We start from the raw sequence: 21,324 nt of genomic DNA, 5'->3' as shown, positions 1-21,324 counted from the left end.
ACGTGATACTTTCTTCATGGTTTCTTATTCCCCCTGCTCTTTTGTCCTCACGACAACATCATTATCACCATTTTCCAGATGAGGATACTGAGGTTCAGAGAGGCCCAAGGTCTCACCATGGGCAAGTGGTGTGGATTCAGGTTTGCACTTAGATATGCCGGACTGAGGAGCCTTGTGGCCTCCGCATCGCCCCCCAAGAGGACACACCCACCCACACCATGGCCCAATCACTTGGGATTTCACTGCTCACCCCCCTGCCCCACCCCCAGCATACAAACACCTCGTGGTATCCTTGGGGGCCACAGGTGTGTGGTGGAACGCCACCTAGCGGTACTCTTTAAAGATGCTTTGAGAAGCCCTCATTTCACCAGATGAGCGTGGCAGGAGGGAAATGGTTGCTAGAGGTGACTTCCAAGGGTCAGGGTGAAGGGCACCTGAACTGAGCAGGGAGTCACTACTGCACCTTGAACAGCACAGCAAAATGGTGAAGCGCCTCTAACTTTATGGAGGCCACTAGCGAGGATTTTTACCTTTTACCCTTGCAACTCCTCTGTCACCCGGGAAGGGAAGGTCTTATATTAGCCTATTTTACACATGGACAAGACAGGATGCCAAGAAATACTGCAGCGTGCCCATGTGCCTTACAAGTGAGTGGAGGGGGCACTCCTAACACTTTCATCACAACGGCTTGAGAATGACAGTGCTGATAATGGAGATGATGGTGGTCACGGTCGCAGTGGCTAGTATTTAATTCGTAGCATGACGACTCTATTAGGTAAGTGCAGTTGTTTTCCTCACTGATAAGGTAGGAAACTGAGGCTCAGAAAAATGGATGAACTTACCCCAAGGTGACACAGCTTCTAGGTTGTAGAAGAAGCATTGGAACCCTGGCGGTGTGACTCCAGAGTCGAAGCTCTTAACCACTGTCCCTTCTACTGGCTGAGGAAGCCTCTTTTCCAAGATGCCAGCAACATGGACACTTCACCCCATCTCACCTTACTCCACTTACCCCCATAAGCTGGAATGAAAAACTGTAGCCTCCATCAGCCAGTGATGCCCAGCCCCTTCATTAATCTGCTGTGTGACCTTAGATGAATTTCTTCCCCTCTCTGAGCCTTGGTTTCTATATCTATGGAATACAGAGTTTAAACTAGTTGAGCTCCTTCTATTCCATGAATCTTTGTAACACTGGCTGCAGTGTTTGAATTTGTCCTTGAATCGGTTACCAAAGTATAAACAATCTCTCTTAACCCTCAGCTCTTTCTTTCTTTTCTACTCTTCTCCCTTACTTCTCTCTCTCTCAATTTTCAGCCTAATTATGGTTACCTCTCTGTTATTTAGAGACTTATTATCCAAGCTCATTATGAGTAATTATTCAGTCTGGAGGGGAAACAGCAACACTGCTAGTTTAAGTTAATGCTTACCTAGTTAACTTAATTAGCAATAAGTCTTGGCATTCACAGGGTCCTGGCTTGGTGGGTGGGTGCGGGAGGCTGAGTGCTGTCCTTGGAAAGCAACAAGTTTCAGGGCACAATGTGGGGGGAGGCGAGGACTGAGCTGCCAGTGAGTTGGGCTGTGCTGTCCGTCCAAGCTAAGGCTGGCCCCTTAGAGTGAAAGGCCGTAGATTACACAGGCTGCAAGGACCTGAGGTCAGGTAGCACTTATTAAGCACCTGCTGTGTGCCAGACCCTTCGCAAGGTGTCGGGCAAACCTTATTTCTAATACCCCATATGTGGGACTTGTATGTTCAAGATAATTTAGATCATTCAGCTCTCTTTGTAGTATATGTTTCGGGTATACAGTATTATAATTCAACTTTGCAGTATATTTGTATACTTTGTATATTTGTATATACTTTGCAGTATATTTGTATATACTGAAAAGTGATCACCACAAGTTTAGGTACCATCCATTACCACCATACAGTTGACCCCCTTAACCATTTCACCCACCCGCCTAACCTCCTTCCCTTCTGGTAACCACTAATCTGTTCTCTGCATCTATGAGTTTGTTTTGTTTTATTTTGAAATCATACGATATTTGTCTTTCTCCATCTGACTTATTTCACATAACATAATACCTTCAAGGTCCATCTGTGTTTTCACAAATGGCAGGATTTCATTCTTTTTTTTAATGGCTGAATAGTATTCCTGTGTGTGTGTGTGTGTGAGAGAGAAAGAGAGAGAGAGACAGACAGACAGACATCTTTATCCATTCATCCACTAATGGACACTTAGATAATTCAACTCTTACAGTGAGTGCATTCTTCTCTTTTCAAGGAGTCCTGCAGGCTTTTTGATTAGGGAAGGAGAGAGTTTCCCATTTGGTGCTACTGGCTCTTGTAAGGTTCTTACCCTTTTCACTAAGGGAGGCCTCAGAGTCATGGCTTTGGCAGCAGAATCCAGCTAGAAGTCATCATTGTTCAGCTTTGACTTTTTTTAAATAGTCTTAGTCTATTTATGGCAAATGATGTTGGCTTTCCATGTATATAAGTGATATAAAGTTTCCATTTTAGTAAAAATAAGTGAGTTGCCATAGAGAAAAATATGGGGTAAAAAGAAGTCAGGGTGGGGACTTCCCTGGCTGTCCAGTGGGTAAGACTCCATGCTTCCATTGCAGGGGACACAGGTTTGATCCCTGGTCCGGAACTAAAGATTCTGCAGGCTGCAGGACGTGGCCAAAAAAAGTAATAGAATAGAAGTTGGGTGGTACCCAGATGGGGAACACTCCCAAGGAGAGAGGAGAATGAATAAAAGCCCATCAGGATTAGCGATTATCTAGCCATGGGACAGGCAGACCCCCCTCCTCTTCCATGCCCCGGACAGACTCTGTAATCAGGCAGGGATGTCTGCTCAGTCCATATGCTGCCTCAGGATCCTTCCTGATGCAGGGCTCCAGGCACCTGCCAGGGGATCAGAGTCACCCTTCTGACCACTTTTCCCAGCCCACCGCAGCTTCTCCAAGTTTCTCCTAGGCCCCCCTGTCTGAGCCCTACTCTGACAGCTCGCTTCCTGCCTGGCACCCCCCTAACACCTTTGCCATCTCATAGGCTCCCATTTTCTCCTCAGTCCCTCATTGGTCCTCCTGGCCCCCTCTTGTACCAGCAGGTAAACTGAGACCCAAAGGAACGACTCCACAGCAGATTAGCAGAGAGCCACAGCCGTGCGGAAACACCTTCCCTGGCTAAGCCCTGGTGGGTGCATCCCGGTGTCCGTGCAGCCTCGGGGCCCACAGCGGGGGGCCCTTCCCCACCTTCCTGTGGCCCATCTGAGAGTCAGTGTGCCACCCCTCCGAGGTGATGTTTGTCTCTTGAAAGGGTGGTCTCCAAGCAGAGTATGGGTGGCAGGCTGGGGCGAGGGGTCCACAGAAGTGTGCCCACCATGCGTCCTGAGCACCGCCTTTGCCCTCTCCCCGGGGCCAGGGGTCTTCCGTCCATACCCGTCTCCGTCTGCCATGACACAGGTCCCACAGAGATCTCAGGGCCAAGGTGTGGCCTGTGTAGCCATCGCCAGGGGTTTCCCACCCCCACCAGCCAGAACTGCCCCAAGACACCAGAGAACAAAGACAGAGGTTCTGGAACGAGCAGAACGTCTGTTGTTACGTCAGCTTTATCGGTGGCTTTGCGGCCCCCACGGTGCCCTGCCTACTAGCTCAGGCCAGCGTCTTGCTCACGCGCTCGTAGGACACACCTTCAACGGTGGAGATCTGGAAGAAGCAGCAGGAACAGGGGGTGTCAGTGCAGGGGCCCCAAGGTGACCATGGGGCCCAGAGAAGGTAGACGAGCCTCCAGTCCCAGCCCTGAATGGGAGTGAGCATGATGCACTGCTTCTCTGGGCCTCAGTTTCCCAATTTGTTACAGGACTCATCGTGTGGAGTCTACGTGGCCAAAGTGCTAACAGATATTGGCGTGATGTGGCTTTTCATGGGATAATCTTCCACCCGTCTGTCCATTTCAGTTCACCCATGCCAGGCACATCTGCATGACACCAAGCTTGTCCCCGTTGTACAGATGAGAAAACTGAAGGTTAGAGAAATCAGTCACCCCTCTAAGGCTGAGGGGCCATGCTCACCCCCTGCACCATTTAGCATTTATGGGGCCCCTGTGCTCGGTGATGGGAAGATACATTCCCTGTCCTCAGGAAGTGTAAGCGTTCATGGAAGAGGCTGCAAGAGGATACTGTTCAGTCAAGGCCCACTGGGTGTGGTGCCCTGGGCTCAAGGCCAAGACACGCTGTCTTGAGATGTGTGCATAGCATCAGTTGGTCCAGATCCCCAGCAGAGGAAAGCAGCTTTCTTGTGAGGAGGGGTGGGTGGCAAATGGAGTTTGGTGGAAGCAGTTTTGTCAGAGGGCAGCAGTGTGAAGTGATGTGTGATATGCATATGGGATGGATGGAAGATGAAGTGGAGGGGAAGGCCAGGGAGAAGCCTGGGGCACGGTCTAGAGGAGAGGTGTTGAGAGAAGGGGTGCTGGTGGTAGGTGGAGATGGGAGGAGGGGTGCTTGCAAAATGCACCCATGTTGGTGGAGAAGAAGGGAGGTATCCAGAATGATTCTGGGCCTCCAGAGATGGGAGATCTGCAACCAAGACGGCTTGTCTCTGGTGCCTAGTCTGTATGCATGTGCATTTGCATGTGTGCATGCCTGTGCCTGCCTACTTGTGTGTGCGTGCGTGCGTGCGTGTGTGTATAATGGCCCTGAACTCTGGGCTCTGCTCACACCATATAGGCTCCATGGTCAGGTGCCTCTAGGAATTAGGAAACGGGTTTGTTCCATTTGGGAAGATCAGTTCAGTTGGGCACAGATGTGCTCCATTCTCCTGCCCTGTGTTCTCCCTGCACTCCTCACAGGCTGGGGAGCTTTGCCTCTAGCTTTCATCAGATTCTCCAAGAGGTTGATTTCCATCCAGAAAAAAATGTATAGTCACTTATGTCACACACACACACACACACACACATATGTATATATATACACACACATACACATAGATATATTTTTAAAACACTGTACGTCTATTTATTTTTAGTTTTTTTTTTTTTTTTTTAACTAAAATGAAGGGGAGAAAGAAGACCCATTGGCCTGGGAAGAGCAGGCAGAGAATTTAGAAGTCAGCTGATGCGATCTGTCTCCACCACAAAGTAGCTGTGTGACCGTGGGCAAGTTACTTGTGTCTCTGAGACTCTATGGCTTCTCTGTAAAATGGGAGTAATGGGAGGGCACTGAGCCTCTTGGGCCACATGCTCCTTTTCTCTAGACTGGGCTTGAGATGAGGAAAACAAGGAAACAAGGGAGAGATTGAGAGACAGAGAGAGAGGACAGGGGGAGGCAAACCCTGCTTCCCCCATCACTTCCCTTCTGGAGCGGCTTGGGGAGGACAGACCACACCTCCCCCAGGGGGACTCTAGCCCAGGACACAGGCTCACGAAGGGGGAATGACATGTAGAAACGCCTTCCTTTTCCTCTTAACCTCACACGGTTTCTTTCACCGGGGGAATACTTTGGAGCCCCAGGGAGAAGAGATGGATGTGAGATGAGGGCCTTCCAGCTCAGCACCTCCAACCTGTGTTTACAGAGAATGGCATGTGGGAGGGGTCAGTCCACAGGTGTGTGAGTTGTCCCTGTCAGCGTTTCAAAAAATGTTTAATTAGTTGGCAACATTTGCTAGACTGGAAATTTCACTTGGAAGTGCCAATTTCCAGCTTCTCTTGAAACACCAAAACATCTAGCAGCAAGGGCCTGAAGTCCCTTGTGGAAATGGAATGGAGTGATGGCTACCCTTGCAGGGCCCACCCAGACTCCCCACTTCATTCACACTCTGCGAAGGGTCTAGACTTGTGTCCCTGAGGTGGCCGAGTGTGGGCCCTGGAGTCAGACTGCCCAGAGCCAAATCCCTGCTCTGTCAAAAAACCTCTGTGCCTTCTGGCCAATCACATCCCGTGTCTCAGTTTCCTCACCTGCAAAATGGGGATAAAAATCCTTACCTAACAGAGTGATTGTGAAGGTCAAATGAGGTCACCTGCACCTAGTGCTCAGCACAGAGCCTGGCCCATGGTTGGGCGGGGGGGGGGGGTTGCCCATAAAACCAGCTGCCTAGAGGACCACCTCTTGGGGGCCGTGGCTGGGGGCAGAAAAACATTCTCATCGATTTTGCCAGGAACCAGCAGGACACTCACCTCCACCAGCTTGCCATCCATGATCTCTGCGACGTAGTTGTAGTGGGGGAAGTTCACCACTACCTTCCCACCTTCCATCTGCACAGTGGTCTGGAAGAGAAGCAAAACACAGAGTTGCAGAGCACCCCCAAACACAGGCCAGCCCCTCAGGGATGAAGGGCCTGCTTGCAGCCTCAGCAATCCCCCTTTAGGAATTAATTTGCCCTATAGACATCTGATTACATATATCCAAAGATATAGATAACCTGTGCAAGTCACTGAACCTTTCTGTGCCTCGTTTTTGTTTGTTTAGTTATCTATTTCTTTATTTATTTTTGGCTGCATTGGGTCTTCTTTGCTGTGCATGGACTTTTTCTAGTTGTGGTGAGTGGGTGCTACTCTTGTTGCAGTGCGCGGGCTTCTCATTGCGGTGGCTTCTCTTGTTGCGGAGCACGGGCTCTAGGCATGCGGGCTTCAGTAGTTGTGCACGGGCTTAGTTGCTCCGTGGCATGTGGGACCATCCGGACCAGGGCTCGAACCCGTGTCCCCTGCATTGGTAGGCAGATTCTTAACCACTGTGCCACCAGGGAAGTCCCTGTGCCTCGGTTTTCTCATCTCTAAAATAAGGGTAGTAACTGTACCTACTGCCTGGAGTTATGGGGAGGATTAAATGATTTACTATGATATATATAAAGTGCTTAGAGCAGTGCCTGGCTTGGTGTTGAGCACCCCTTGTTAACTATGGAGTCAGTTATGATCATCATTATTAGAATGATGCTGAAGTCATCCAAGGGTGTTGATTGCAACATTGTTTGTAATAGTGGACAACCTAAATATCCAACCTGTATTATCCACTGGTAAATAACCTAAACATCTATTAATGAGGGAGTGGTAAGTAAATGATAGCATTTCCATACTATAGGATACTGTACCACCATTAAAAAAGAAGAGGCAAGTCAATATGTGCTGACACAGAAAGACATCTGTGAAAAGTTGTTAAATTTTTAAAATACTCAAGTGGCAGAATCTGAATATTATGACTACGTATCCTCCACCTTGGCAGCCTAGAAGCCTGAAGGAGCAAAGTACTCTCTTGGCCAGGGTTGGGGGCTACAGAGGGGAATGGGTGGAAGAACTGGGGGACCAGTCTGGGTAGGAAGGGATAAACAACCACCTTTCAATTCTTTGCTACCCATGACTGCAGTTTCAAACCCAGATGAGTCTGGTTCTAGAGCTGGGCAATTAATCTCTAGGCCACACTGGAGGTAGCATAAAAATGTGGTTATGGGGGGCTTCCCTGGTGGCGCAGTGGTTGAGCGTCCCCCTACCGATGCAGGGGACATGGGTTTGTGCCCCGGTCTGGGAAGATCCCACATGCCGCGGAGCGGCTAGGCCCGTGAGCCATGGATGCTGAGCCTGCGCGCCCGGAGCCTGTGCTCCTCAACGGGAGAGGCCACAACAGGGAGAGGCCCACGTACCGCAAAAAAAAAAAAAAAAAAAAAATGTGGTTATGGAGGCTTCCCTGGTGGCGCAGTGGTTAAGAATCCACCTGCCAACGCAGGGGACACGGGTTCAAGCCCTGGTTCGGGAAGATCCCACATGGCGCGGAGCAACTAAGCCTGTGTGCAACAACTACTGAGCCTGCACTCTAGAGCCCGCGAGCCACAACTGCTGAAGCCCATGGTCACAACTACCGAAGCCCACATGCCTAGAGCCTGTGCTCCGCAACGAGAAGCCACCGCAATGAGAAGCCCGTGCACTGCAATGAAGAGTGGCCCCTGCTCACCGCAACTAGAGAAAGCCTGCTTGCAGCAATGAAGACCCAATGCAGCCAAAAATAAATAAATAAAATAAATTAATTTTTTTTTTAAATGTGGTTATGCTCTCTGGAACCAGACTGCCTGGTTATGCAGGCCCGCCCCTGCTGTGGGATCCAGGCAGCTATTTAATCCTATGACTCAGCCCAACTCCCCCATCTGTAAAATGGGGCAGTAATTCTAGAGACCTCATGGGCTTACCTGCATTAAGATGTGTGACAGATCCAGCAAGTGTCTGGGATATATGTGTGAAGGATTCAGCAAATGTTAACAATTTTTACTATCATTATAGTGTCCATTATTGACGGTAGCATTAAAAACTAGGAGAGGCTAAATTGCCAAGTAACTCAAGCTGTTAAAGCTGGAGGCTAGACTCAAGAAGAAGCCTCAGCTCAAGCCTCAGCTCGGGGAGCAGCCCCCGGGGACATGGTGGGGACCAAGAAGTCAGCTAGAGTCCTGGCGAAGGAGGGAGGGGTGGCTAGCTGCCTCTCACCTTGAACTTCTTGCCCGTCACGGTCTCCATGTTGCTCTCTTTGCCGATGGTGAAATTGTTGGTTAATGGAGGGGCCCCCGGAGTAGTTCTGGGTCCAGGTGAAGTTCTGCCCATCCTGCTGCACCTCTGAGATGATCTTGAGGTTGCGACCCTTTTCAGTCCTGTCGCTGGGGAGCCCTGGGCCAGGGGACGAGCAGAGTGGCCATGTAAGAGCTGCCTATGACTTGTGGCTTTGGGCACGAGCTTGCCTCCCCTACGGCAGGCTAGCCTGACAGTCGAGCACAAGCCCCACGTCGTGAGCCATGTGGCTTGGGCAAGTCACTGTCTCTCCCAGCCTCAGTGTTTTCATCCGAAAAATGGGGATAATAAGGCCCATTTCACAGGGCTGTTGCAAGGATTAAATTACAGTGATTGTGTCTGGTAAAACTCCTGGCATATAGTTAAGAATAAATAATAGCTGCTCTTGTGATAGTAGTAGAACAGAAATTTGCCAACCTCACAAATTTCTAAAATGAAAGAGACCTTCAAGACTGTCTGGAAATGCTCTTGCTTTACAGATAAAGATTCCTACATCTAGACTGTTGTAGGTGAAGCCAAGTCACTGTTCCTTCAGGGCCAGTCCCAGTAATTGACTCAGAAGGGCTCTTGCCTTCCCAAGGCCCCAGGGCCCACGGATCCCGCTCTTGGGGCCCATTTCCTGCCAGGAGGTAGTAGGCCCTGGTCCCCTGGGGCTGACCTCAAGCTAGACAACTGCACTGCCTCACACTTAGCTAGCACACCAAGATTTCTGCAGGATTGTCAAGTCCACTGTCTCTTTGGTTCCTCACAACCAGTGCTACAAATCGAACAGAAGAGTGGGGTCTTTGATTTCCACCCACAGTGCCTAGCACTGTAAGAGGCCCCTGTTTGCTCAGTGACTTAGTGAACGAGTGGCTTGTCAAACCTGATCTCTGTGCTCCCACCCCTTGGTCACCTCTCCCCAGGCAGGATGTGGTGACACCACTCATCCCCTCATCTTTGGGTCCAGGGGGTCTAATGACATCTGCCACTGCTGCACACAGTGTGACCTTGGGCAAGTCTTGCTGAGACGCCCCATCAGTAGCATTGGGTTGCCCGTGCATGTAGCAAAAGAATTCAGGAAATGTTTGAATGAATAAACCAGTCAACTCTCCACCTCACCCATTACTGGCTGTGTGACCTTGCATGAGTCACTCAACTTCTCTGAGCCTTGTAGATTTTGGGTTCCCTGTGCAGAGCCGGCCGTGACAGCCCAGCCCCAGGAAGGTGCTTTCGGGAGCTCCACTCACCCAGGCGCTTCATGAACTTGTCGTAGTCCTTCTCACTCTCCGTCTCATACTTGCCGCTGAAGGCCGTGCTGCCGGGGAGCCGGAGGCTCAGGGACAGAAGGATGAGGAAGAAGGGCTGCGGTGCTGAGGGGTCTGGCGCCTCTGCTTATAAACCCTCCCAGATGCTGAGGCTCAGCCCCAAAGTCAGCCCACTTCTCCTTCCCACCCCTGAAGAGGAAACACTTGCAATTTTCTGACGTGGGCAGGTGGCAGAAACCTGAGGTTATTTATTCATTCACCCTGGGGACTCAGTTGGCTGGAATCCCATTGCCGTTGGCAAGGCCGTGGCCAGCTCTGCCACAGGGTTTGAGGTGTCCTTCACCTCTGCCCAGCCCTCCCTCCACCCATGCTCCCATCTTCCCTCATTCACTCAGTCACCCCTGCATTCATCGACCAACGTGCCTCGGCCACCTCATTTGGGGGCCAGCACTGAGGAAGCAGTGAGACATACCCCCTTCCCAAAAGAGTCTGCAGTCTGGTCCAGGGACAAAACACACCTGCAGAGAACCCCTGTGCAAGCAGGATGGGATGTGTCCCGAGAGACATGCGGATCTGGGGCCTGGGGAAGGAGTGATGGCGTCCAGCTGGCTGGTGTAGCTTTGCATAGGAGATGGCATTTAATACAGGTCTTGAAGGAATTTGGATGTTTACGGAAGTGGTAAGGTTGGAAGAGATTGAGAATGTAGGCAGATAACATTCTAACTTGAGGGAACAATGTGATGAAGGTGGGAAGGGCCACAATGAAAGGAAACAATGAGTTGTCTGCAGCAAAGAGCACTTGAAGGAGAATAGGCACGAGATGGGTGCAGATGGTGCAAGCAAAGGGAAGCAGCTGCCCAGAGGGCCCAGGGAGCCGATCAGTGGAGGCAGTGCCAGGTGCGCTGAAGACCCGCCATGTGCCAGGCATGGGCTGGGAGCGCGGTGAATTTCACTCTATTCCAGCTTCACCACTGGGAGGGCTAGTAATTCAGCCTCCACTTCCTGTCCCTGTTCTGATTCTGGCGCCACTTCACATTAAGGACTCCCATCTCCTTGGTGATAACTCCTGCCCTGCCTGTCTTGTGGGACTGCTCTCTGGATCAAACCGATTGGCCGTGCAAGTATGAAGCACTTACAAAGGCTGTCGCTCTTTTTTTTTTTTTTTAAGATGTTGGGGGTAGGAGTTTATTTATTTATTTATTTATTTTTGGCTGTGTTGGGTCTTCGTTTCTGTGCGAGGGCTTTCTCTAGTTGTGGCGAACGGGGGCCACTCTTCATCGCGGTGCACGGGCCTCTCACTCTCGCGGCCTCTCTTGTTGCGGAGCACAGGCTCCAGACGCGCAGGCTCAGTAGTTGTGGCTCACGGGCCTAGTTGCTCGGTGGTGTGTGGGATCCTCCCAGACCAGGGCTCGAACCCGTGTCCCCTGCATTAGCAGGCAGATTCCCAACCACTGCGCCACCAGGGAAGCCCCGTCACTCTTATTATTATTAATTAAGGAAAGTTTTACATGTGTCTCCTTTTCCAGAGGGGGCTCTCCAAGAATTCCCATCATTTCTATCCAAAGCAGAATTCACCACAGTTGCTAACCCCCCAGACCTGGGACTGAGTGGTTTCTGAACTGATGAAACCAGCTTTGCCACATTTTGCCAGTCTGCAATCTCCAATCTTAGAATTCCTCACCCCAGCCAGGTGTCTCACTTTAAAAAAACAAAAAAAACACACACCCACACTCCCCTCACCCACACCTCATCGTGGACTTTCTGATGCTGAATTATATATATTAAAATTTCATAATTCAGAGCAAGTGACAGTTCTGGCAGAGATGGCCCTTGATAACAGTCGGTAGCTATCCTTCTAGACTTTTAAGTGCACACCTATACTTTCTTCTATAAATAAGATTATATTGTTCTGTCATTTCTTTTTTATGTAATGATGTAAGTACACGTGTATATCATTACGTAAAGGTATATCGTACATATTCTGTGGTATGTATGTTTCATAATTTATGTAACTATTGCTGGGTCTTTAGGGTGTTCCCAGTCTTTGTCTATTATAAATAACTCTGAGGTAAACATTCTCATTCACACCTCTTGGTGTACATGTCAGATTATTTACTGAGATTATTTGCTAAGGATAAATTCCTAGACATACAATTCCTGGAACCAAAGGGGTTTTGTATCTAAAGTTATATATAAACTTATAAGTTATATCTATACCCTAATGCCTTTCTCAGAGGCTAGAACAGTTTACACTCCCACCTGGAGCGTATGAGAGTTTCCCCTCATTGATAATAATGATGAAATAACAATGACAATAATAGCTAACACTTATTGAATATTTATCATGCATTGGGCATGATGCTGAGTGCTCTATATGAATTATATCATTTAATCTTCCAAACAGCCCTATGAAGTAGGGTGCCATTATTGTCCCCATTTTGCCAAGGAGGAAACTTGAGGTTCAGAGAAGTTAAGTAACTTGCTCAAAGTCACAGTGCCCCTGTGTATAGTTCATATTTACTACCAAGGCAACTTACATCATCATTTAAACAGATTTCCAAAAGTCCTCCATAATCCCATTACCCTAACACTATAACTATTTTTACTTTTTTTTATTGTTTTCCTGCCTCTTTCATTCATCTCTGTCCTCTCTCATCCTTTCTTTCTTTCCCACGACTCTAATTATAGCAGGTATATAATAGCCATAGTCACTATATAATGCAATATTCCATTCTCTTTTTCTTTGCTCAGTATTAGTTTGTAAACACAGTCCCATGTTTCTATTAAGCTGCCATGTTTATTATTAGAAATGGCTGCATAATGTTTGCTGCTGCACTTTTAGGGGGAGCCCAGGTTACCCCATTAAATGAGAGGCCACAGTGAGCTTCTTTTTATGTAGAGAATTTTTTTTAAGTATTTCTGGGCTTCCCTGGTGGCGCAGTGGTTGAGAGTCTGCCTGCCGATGCAGGGGACACGGGTTCATGCCCCGGTTCAGGAAGATCCCACATGCTGCGGAGCAACTAGGCCCGTGAGCCACAACTACTGAGCCTGCGCGTCTGGAGGTTGTGCTTCGCAACCGGAGAGGCCACAACAGTGAGAGGCCCGCGTACCGCAAAAAAAAAAAAAAAAAAAATATTTCCTTGAGCTAAAGGCCCCAGTATGGTATTACAAAGTTATGGGGTCTGGAACATTCTTACAGCTCTTAATATGTTTTGCCATCTTGAGACTGAATTGGTTTAGCCCCAGATTGCCTGGGTGCTGAAGTTCTTGGAACTCAGAATTTAGAACATCTATAGTTCTTTTCCCCAAAACATCCTGCTTCCCAACATCATGAATTGTGCCGCCTTGAGATTCTCTTTCTTTCCTCTTTAAACAATCTTTATGGAGGAAAGGGTTTTTAATTTTCTGTTTATAAAAGCAATAGATGTTCATAGTAGATACTTTGGGAAGAACAAAGCACAAATAAACTAAAAGCTACCTATAATCCCACCATGGGGTCTTGTTTTTCAGTTGTAAAATTAATACATACTCAGTGTTTACGAAGACAAAAACTCAAAGCTGGGCAAAGTAAAGGTGAAAGCCCCACACCCCTACATCTCCTTTTCCAGAGCAGTTGCACTTTAATTCAGTATATAACCTTCTGGACATTTCCCACATGCACACAAACTTATTTGTGCTTATCCTTTTTTTTTTTTTCTGTTCTTTTTAACAAAAATGAAATCCAAAGACACTGTTTTATCTTGCTTTTTTCCCCACTTAGCAGTATATCATAGACATTAATAGATTGTATTTCTTCATGGAAACTGAAAACTATCCCATTAATTCTTTTTTTGTAGTTAATTAATTTATTTATTTATTTTTGGCTGTGTTGGGTCTTCATTGCTGCATGCAGGCTTTCTCTAGTTGCGGTGAGTGGGGGCTACTCTTTGTTGCAATGCACGGACTTCTCATTGCAGTGGCTTCTCTTGTTGCAGAGCACAGGCTCTAGGCATGTGAGCTTCAAGTAGTTGCGGCACATGGGCTCAGTAGTTGTGGCTCACGGGCTCTAGAGCGCAGGCTCATTAGTTGTGGTGCATGGGCTTAGTTGCTCAGCAGCATGTGGGATCTTCCTGGAGTAGGGCTTGAACCCCTGTCCTCCGCATTGGCAGGTGGATTCTTAACCACTGCACCACCAGGGAATCCCCCCCCATTAATTCTTAAAAAGGACTTTCCAAATGGAGAAATCCACTAATAAAAAACATGTCATACCAGTCTGGGCATGGGGAAACAATAGAGCATTTGCCATCTCCCTGTAATTTCACAGCAGTATGGGATATAGGTTTGATGTAAGATGGTTAAGGAGGCTAGGGAAGGCTAGCCTCCCTAAGGAGGCTAGGGAGGCTTAGGGAAAGTGGTGTAGTCTCCCGAAATCTCCTGGGGTCTCTAGGTTCGGAGTAGGTGTGCCCTTTGCAGAATCTCACCTTTATGCCTTGGTCTGCATAGAATGACTGCTCACTTTTCACCCGTCTTTCCAAATTTGAATTGTCTTTCCAACTCCACCTCCTCCCAAGAGTCTTCTCTGATTACTCCAACCTGTAGATTGTCCTTTACAGGAGTCCCCCAGGTGTATACCAGCTGCTTGTAATTGCTCAGGGGGAAACCTGGGCTTTTGAGTCACAGTATTAGCCCTGAGACTTCAGACACACAATCTTTAGTCATTCAAAAAATACTGAGTACCTACTGTTCACTAGATTGTGGAACTACCAAGTATCTGCCCTCATATCTTGTGAGAGAACCAGCCTAGTAAACAGGCAATTGTAACACGGTGTGATAACTGAGATAAAGTCTGTAACATTGGGGTATTGTGGGAAAACAGAGGCATCACCCTGATCGCCTCTTAAGGATCAGGGAAGGCGGATGTGAGAGAGATTGGCAAATAAGCCAAATCCTTAATTTACTCATTATTAAATGGGGATAAAAATACCTGTCTTCCAGGATTTTAGTGAGATAATCAGTATATAAATAAAGGGCTTAGCATAGGATCTAGTATTTTGTAGGTGCTCATTGAACGATACTGTTATTCCCACTCATTGGCAGTTTGTCCAACCTATCTGCCTATTGTTTTGAATTATTCATTGTAGCATTAATTTAACGCTTCACAAAGTATGTCTTTTATCTCCCAATTAGATTTTTTTTTTTGGCCTCGCGGCATGTGCCTCTTAGTTGCCCAACCAGGGATTGAACCCATGCTCCCTGCAATGGAAATGCAGAGTCTTAACCACTGGACCACCAGGGAAGTCCCTCCCAATTAGATTATAACCCCTTTAAGGAAAGAGGCTGCATTTCATACTCCTTATGGCTGTGCACCTAGTACACACTGGGATACCTCTGATTTTGTTTTATTTGTTCAGATCAGTTTGGAATAGGCTGTGAGACAGTTTTTCAAATGTGGTCTTTATCATACACTGCAGAGGGTGCAGGAGGGGAGGGCTTGTGAAAAATGGAAACCTCTGGGCCCTGACCCACAGGAGTTCTGATTTGGTAGGCCTGGTGGGGCCCTGGAATCTGCATCTGACAAGTTCCCTGCTGGTTGTGCTGCAGCTACCCTGAGAAGCTCCAGGCCAGGGGACGTGGGCAGGAGCTGGCAGATGGGCTCTCCAGACTCCCAGTTAAGTCCCTTTCCCATCGACTTCCTTGTGCATGGTCAGAACCTCTTTCTCCTTAGTAGCTCATCCAAAGCCAGCGTCAAGGGCAGGATGGGAGTGGCAGGGGTATGGGAAAGGACAGCCTTGGCACTGGGACACCTGACTCAGCTGTGCTCCCTTTCACTGGAGTTTATTTGTGAATTTTACCCTCCAACCCTCCTCCCGTCCACACCTTCTCTCTCTCCCTCTTCAACTGGGGTTCACCTATTTGCTCAGACACTCATTGAGAAACTTCCAAGAGGGGTAAATGAACTCAAACTGCTTCTGTATCACGGTGAGGTTTTATGGGGCAATTGAACCAATAGAGCAGATATACCCCATGGAGATAAAGAATGGCCCCAAGGCTAATCCCCCTGGGCCACCATCATTGCAAAGCATCAGATGACCCCGAGTTCAGTCCTCAGTCTTGTCTTTTCTGTAAGCCCTCACTTCCATGGTGATGTCATCCAGTCCATGGCTTTAAATATCATCTATATGCTGATGACTCCCAGATATTTTCCCCATCTCAGACCTCCCCTCTGGACTTACTGCCCACCTAACAGCTGCACTTCATATCTTATTCCATCTCAAAGTTTGACAGGTCCAAAACTCCTGTTCTTCCGCCCTCAACAAAGTCATCTCCTCCCTTGGCCTTCTCCATCTCAGATAATGAGGAATCCTAGCAGCCAGCTCTGCTGTGCATCTGCAGTATACTAAATGCTTTACTTAAATTATCACCCAATTTCCAGTCTATTGGATAGGTCCTGATATTATTCCCACTGTATAAATGAGTAAACAGGCTCAGAAATGTCACAGTTAGTTGACTGAGGAAGCAGTTTAGCTTCAGGTCTTGCACTCATGACCTCTAACTAAATGTAGCAACTGGATTAGGATGCAGCCTCCAGAACCAGCCAGGCTCTTGGAGACCATTATTCCTCCTGAAGTACTTAGCAAGTGATCCCAATGTGCCAGACACTGTGCTAAGTGCTTGACACATGGCATCTCATTTAATCCCTGCAACAAATTTCCAAGAAAGCTGTCATTATCCCTATTTACCGAAAAGAAAGCCTAGGCTCACAAAGGTTAGGTGACTTGTTCAAGGTCACACAGCTTGTTGATGCAGCTTAGACTTGAACTCAGTTTTCTCTGACCTAAAGTGGTACTTGCCACCACTGTGGATACCGCTGGTTCTCTGATGAAAAGCAGAATGCCAGTCTCTAATGTAAGAGTTATAACCCACATATTCATTCATTCAAAATACGTTTACTGAGCACCTGGCTGTGTTAGGGAAGGAAGATATGCAGCAGAATAGAAAACAGTCCCCACCCCCACTGAATGAATCTCCTAACTCAATGTTCTTTGGCCACCTTGACTTCCCAGGTCCCATCTTTGGACCAAAAAAAAAAAAGTGTCTTTCCACCTCCCATCTCCAGGACTGCTGGCTACAACCAGAAGAAAAGGCATGGGGTCGGGGGGTGCACATCACCACAGATTCATGGTCCGCCCTCAGCCAGGTTCTGAACAGCTCAGTGGTACTCCCCTTCATCAGTGGGTGGTTCTCAACCCCATTCTCCATGCCAACTACCCTTATCAAGTCTTCTACATCACTCTCACTGCCCGCCTGCCCACCGAAGCCCCAACCATCGCTTTAATGGCCATATAGCAATCCACTGTATGGATATATCACAACTTCTTCAACCAGTCCCCTGTTATCGGATAGTTAGGTTAGGTAGGGAAAAGTGCACACATGACTAGGAAACACCACCACGTGGAGAAAACAAAAACAAAAACATTATTCAGGATCATATATTAACATGAATACAGTTGAACAATGCAAGGGATTAGGGGCACAGACCCTCTGTATAGTTGAAAATCCATGAAAAACTTTTAGTCCCCCCCCCACCGTATCTGTGGTTCCTCTGCATTTGCAGATTCAACCAACTGCAGATTGTGTAGTACCATAGTATTTACTGTTTTAAAAAATCTGCATATAAGTGGCACCAGGCAGTTCAGTCCCCTGTTTTTCAAGGGTCAACTGTGGTGTTATTTGAGGTGAGTAGGGTGGGGCTGAAGATCTTCTGGAAGTTCATGGATTACAAACCAGCGGAGGACAGTGACCTCAGAGCCAGTGCCCAGAGAGAAGATGGGAAGTCCTGTAGCCACTGGTCTGCAAGGCAGCCTTCGCACTGGGGACAGTCTTTGCCAGACATGGAAAACCCTTATTTCCTGCTTCTGCTCTGTGTGTCTGCCTGCTCCACTCCCAATTGTTGAGCTATTGGAAAGTCTGACTGTTGTAGACAAAGCCCTTGGGGTTGCAAGTAAAGAAACCCACTTGACCCAGCATAGGCCAAAAGGGGAGCTTACTAGGTTACAGCATACATAATTGCTGCTAGTTGACCTTTTTGACCTATAAAAACAACAATTTCATATAATTCAACCTAATATTTTAAGGATGCAGGGGCAACTCGGAGAACCCAAGGGGAAATAGAGGGCTTCATGAGGAACTAGAGGAATCTCTCTCTCTCTCTCTCTTGCCCCCTCCCCCTCTCTTCATCTCCTGCTTCTCTCTTTTTCAGTTTGATTCTCCACAGACATCCTTTCTCTGCTGTCCATGTGCTTGCAGACAACAGGGCCTTCAGAACACGCAACGGAAGCTGAGTCAGGAGAGAGATAATCTGATTGGTCTGTCATGAGTCAAGTGTCCACCTCTAGTCCAATCAGCTGTGGGCAGGGAGGCCGAGCTGTTCATTGCAAGCAATGGAAACTGATTTGAGCAGAAAATAAATTACTTGTGAGGAGATCAATTAGATCACAGAATTTTCAGGCTTGGAAAACAAGTAGGGACGAGAGTGGACAAACAGCTAGAACCATAGCCACAATCACATCACAGAAATGGTTTTGTGATGTTTTTGCCAGTACCACCAAAATCTGGACTGGCCAGTTTGTAGCCCTTACCAACAGCGGCACTGCATACTGGCACTGCCACCACCATTCCCCTGGGCACTGGACATGGCCCCCACCACCACTAGAATGGATTCTCTTGCCCCTGCTTCTTCACATTTCAAGCTGCAGAGAAAATGTCTTTGCGAGAATGTCTGATGGGTGGCGCCCAAGTCACAGGCAGGCACTTCGTTGCCACGTGATGGGGTGATGAGAAGATGAGTATTTGGCCTTCTCAGCCTCATACTGGAAGGTGGGGTCCATGCAGTGAGGAGTTCTCTGAACAGAGACAGGGTGCAGATGCTCTGCCCCACCAATGGGGTCCTGAGGTACCACCTCAGCAATCAGGACCAACTGTTCTGAGTAGAGAGGGACAGTGTTTGAAGAAGGGATTGTGGGATGGCAGATGATGGAAAGGCATCCACGACAGTGACCATCCCCAAAGATCACGTGCTGTGCCCTCCATGAAGCCTTTTTCTCCACGCATCTAGCCCACCCAGGTCTGGCTCTCTTTTGCTTAGAATCTGCATAGGAGGGTGTGGGATTCAATTGTTACCATTGCTTTTCTATCTGAGATGTAAGCAGCTGGAGGGCAGGAAACTGGCCTTATGTTTCTGTGTGACCTGTATGTCAACTGAGCCAAGGCAGGCCTCTCTTTTTTTTTTTTTTTTTTTATATTTATTTATTTGGTTGAACCAGGTCTTAGTTGGGGCAGGTGGGCTCCTTAGTTGCAGTTCGTGGGCTCCTTAGTTGTGGCATGCGAACTCTTAGTTGCAGCATGCATGTGGGATCTAGTTCCCTGACCAGGGATCAAACCCGGGCCCCCTGCATTGGGACCGTGGAGTCCACTGTGCCACCAGCTAAGTCCCGAGGCCTGTCTTAAGGGGCTTTACAGGTACTTGTTGGGTGACTTGGGGCTCCTTCAGTTGTAAGTACAGACACTGATTCTTGGTGACAAGCAAAAAAGTGGGAGTAGATTTCTTGGAGGGTATAGGGTAGCTCATAGAAGGGATGGAAAAGCTAAACCACCAGACCTCCAGATAGGCCATAGCACTAGAGAGCAAGAAGGAAGGAAGAGACAGACCCCATGGGGCACCCCATTCAACCACCCTCCATCCTTATAGCCCTGCACCTGAGACTCAAATTTCCAGCTCAGCCAATTACTGGCTGTATCACTTGGACACTTTACTTAACCTGTTTGGTATTCCTGTTGGCAGAATGGGGCTAACGATTAAACTGCCTCCTAGAGACATGGGGGGACTGGATAACTCAGTACGTGAAGGTACTTAGGAAGGGGCCTGGTACCTAGCAAATACTTAATAGATGCTAGCTAATACAAAAAAAAGTACCAGAAGACAAAGTTCAATTGGCCTAGCTAGGCTGTATGCAACTCCTGGGGGTGGGCGGAGCCTCTTGATTGACAGTTCCATGAAGACCCCTGTGCAGCAGGGGGAGGGGTAGCTCTTCAAGGAACGTGGAAAGAACATGGAAGGGCTCATACAGAGGAAGGGGAAATGCACGCCGGGCAGGCGAGAACCCTAAGTCCTCTCTATAATTTCTCAACACCCCAGAACTGGGCATGTCCACCCCCGTATCTCCTGGTCTGATCCCTGCTGGGGCCATAGCCAGCAAGGAGGAGGAAGCAAGGGAGGTAGATCCAACAACATCCAAACAACCTCACCTCCAAACTTACAACCAAAGCACCCCATGACTCTTAAAAATATTGCTTCAGGCCAAAGTCAAATGCCGAAAGGTCTTCATCCAGTTCCTGTGCAATTATTCATTGCCCCCTCTCCTGCCGCAGGCTAACCGTGATTAATTCCTGTGGCAGCCCTAGGAATCACTCATAATGAATTTATGATGAACTCATTTGGTGTTAATGCAGTGTGTAATTCCGCAGGACATTCATTATAATTTAGCCTTATTAAGTTATTTATTTATTTATTTATTTTGCGGTACGCGGGCCTCTCACTGTTGTGGCCTCTCCCGTTGCGGGGCGCCGGCTCCAGATGCGCAGGCTCAGCGGCCATGGCTCACGGGCCCAGCCGCTCCGTGGCACGTGGGATCTTCCCGGACCGGGGCATGAACCCGTGACCCCTGCATCAGCAGGCGGACTCTAAACCACTGCGCCACCAGGGAAGCCCCCTAGCCTTATTAAGTTATTGGGAACTACTATTGCTCTAACCTCACAAGCAGGAGAAAAGTAATTATCCGGAGTAGGCAGTTAAATTATGAAAAGGATTGGACATTCAGAGGAGGCCAGGAAGTGGCCACTCCTATTTTTTTCTCCTTGGGGTGTACTGCTCTACAGAGAGGAGTGGGCTGTGTGGGTCCTTGAGCTAAGACACGAGTGCCTTTCCTGACTTTATATTCTGAAATGTCAGAGCTGTACAGGCTGCAGCGTGCATGGTGGGATTTTAAGGACCATCCAAAGGTGGCCCTGCCCCCAGATGGTCTCTTCCACTTGCCTACTGCTTGGGTCTGAATTTCCATCATAGGGATGGATTCCTTTGCATCAGAGAACCCTGCTGCAGGTTGAAAGATGACCTATGGCACACCTCAGAGTTCACGAGGCAGTCCCAGGTAAGTTATCTCATCTGATCATCACAGCATTCCAATTATTGTCATTATACCTCCTTGACAAATAAGAGACTGAGGTTCACTGAGGTGACACGACTTGCCCAAGGTCGCTGGGTGCCAGAGCTGGGAACAGAACCCAAGTCTCCCACCCCCAGGTGAGTTAGCTCTTCAGCTCACCTCTCATTTACTGCCTGGCATGCTTCTCCTGCACATGGCTCATACTGCCACCTAGATCAGACGTTCCTTGAGGTGGGAGCTGTTTCTATGATCCCCTTCACCTATTTGACTGGCCTTCGTTCAGAGGGGCTGCAAGACTCCCTTGATAAGGGTAGGTCAGGGCTCCTGAAGACATCTGGAA

The 21,324-nt window shown here is 48.2% G+C and overlaps 1 protein-coding gene across 1 annotated transcript; it reads right to left on the bottom strand.

Annotated features, from left to right (window-relative positions):
* Positions 1-3,651: 3,651 nt before the first annotated feature.
* On the bottom strand, positions 3,652-18,457 carry FABP6 (fatty acid binding protein 6). Its single transcript, XM_059062414.1, is given in 6 exon segments — positions 3,652-3,705; positions 6,170-6,259; positions 8,459-8,521; positions 8,523-8,635; positions 9,766-9,833; positions 18,402-18,457. Coding segments are annotated over 6 exon segments (444 nt in total).
* Between the last annotated feature and the right edge of the window lie 2,867 nt (positions 18,458-21,324).

Source organism: Kogia breviceps, chromosome 4 (genome assembly GCF_026419965.1).
Source record: "Kogia breviceps isolate mKogBre1 chromosome 4, mKogBre1 haplotype 1, whole genome shotgun sequence".
Taxonomy (NCBI): domain Eukaryota; kingdom Metazoa; phylum Chordata; class Mammalia; order Artiodactyla; family Physeteridae; genus Kogia; species Kogia breviceps.
Note: the sequence above shows the minus strand (reverse complement) of the source record. Positions and strands in the feature narration are given on the sequence as shown.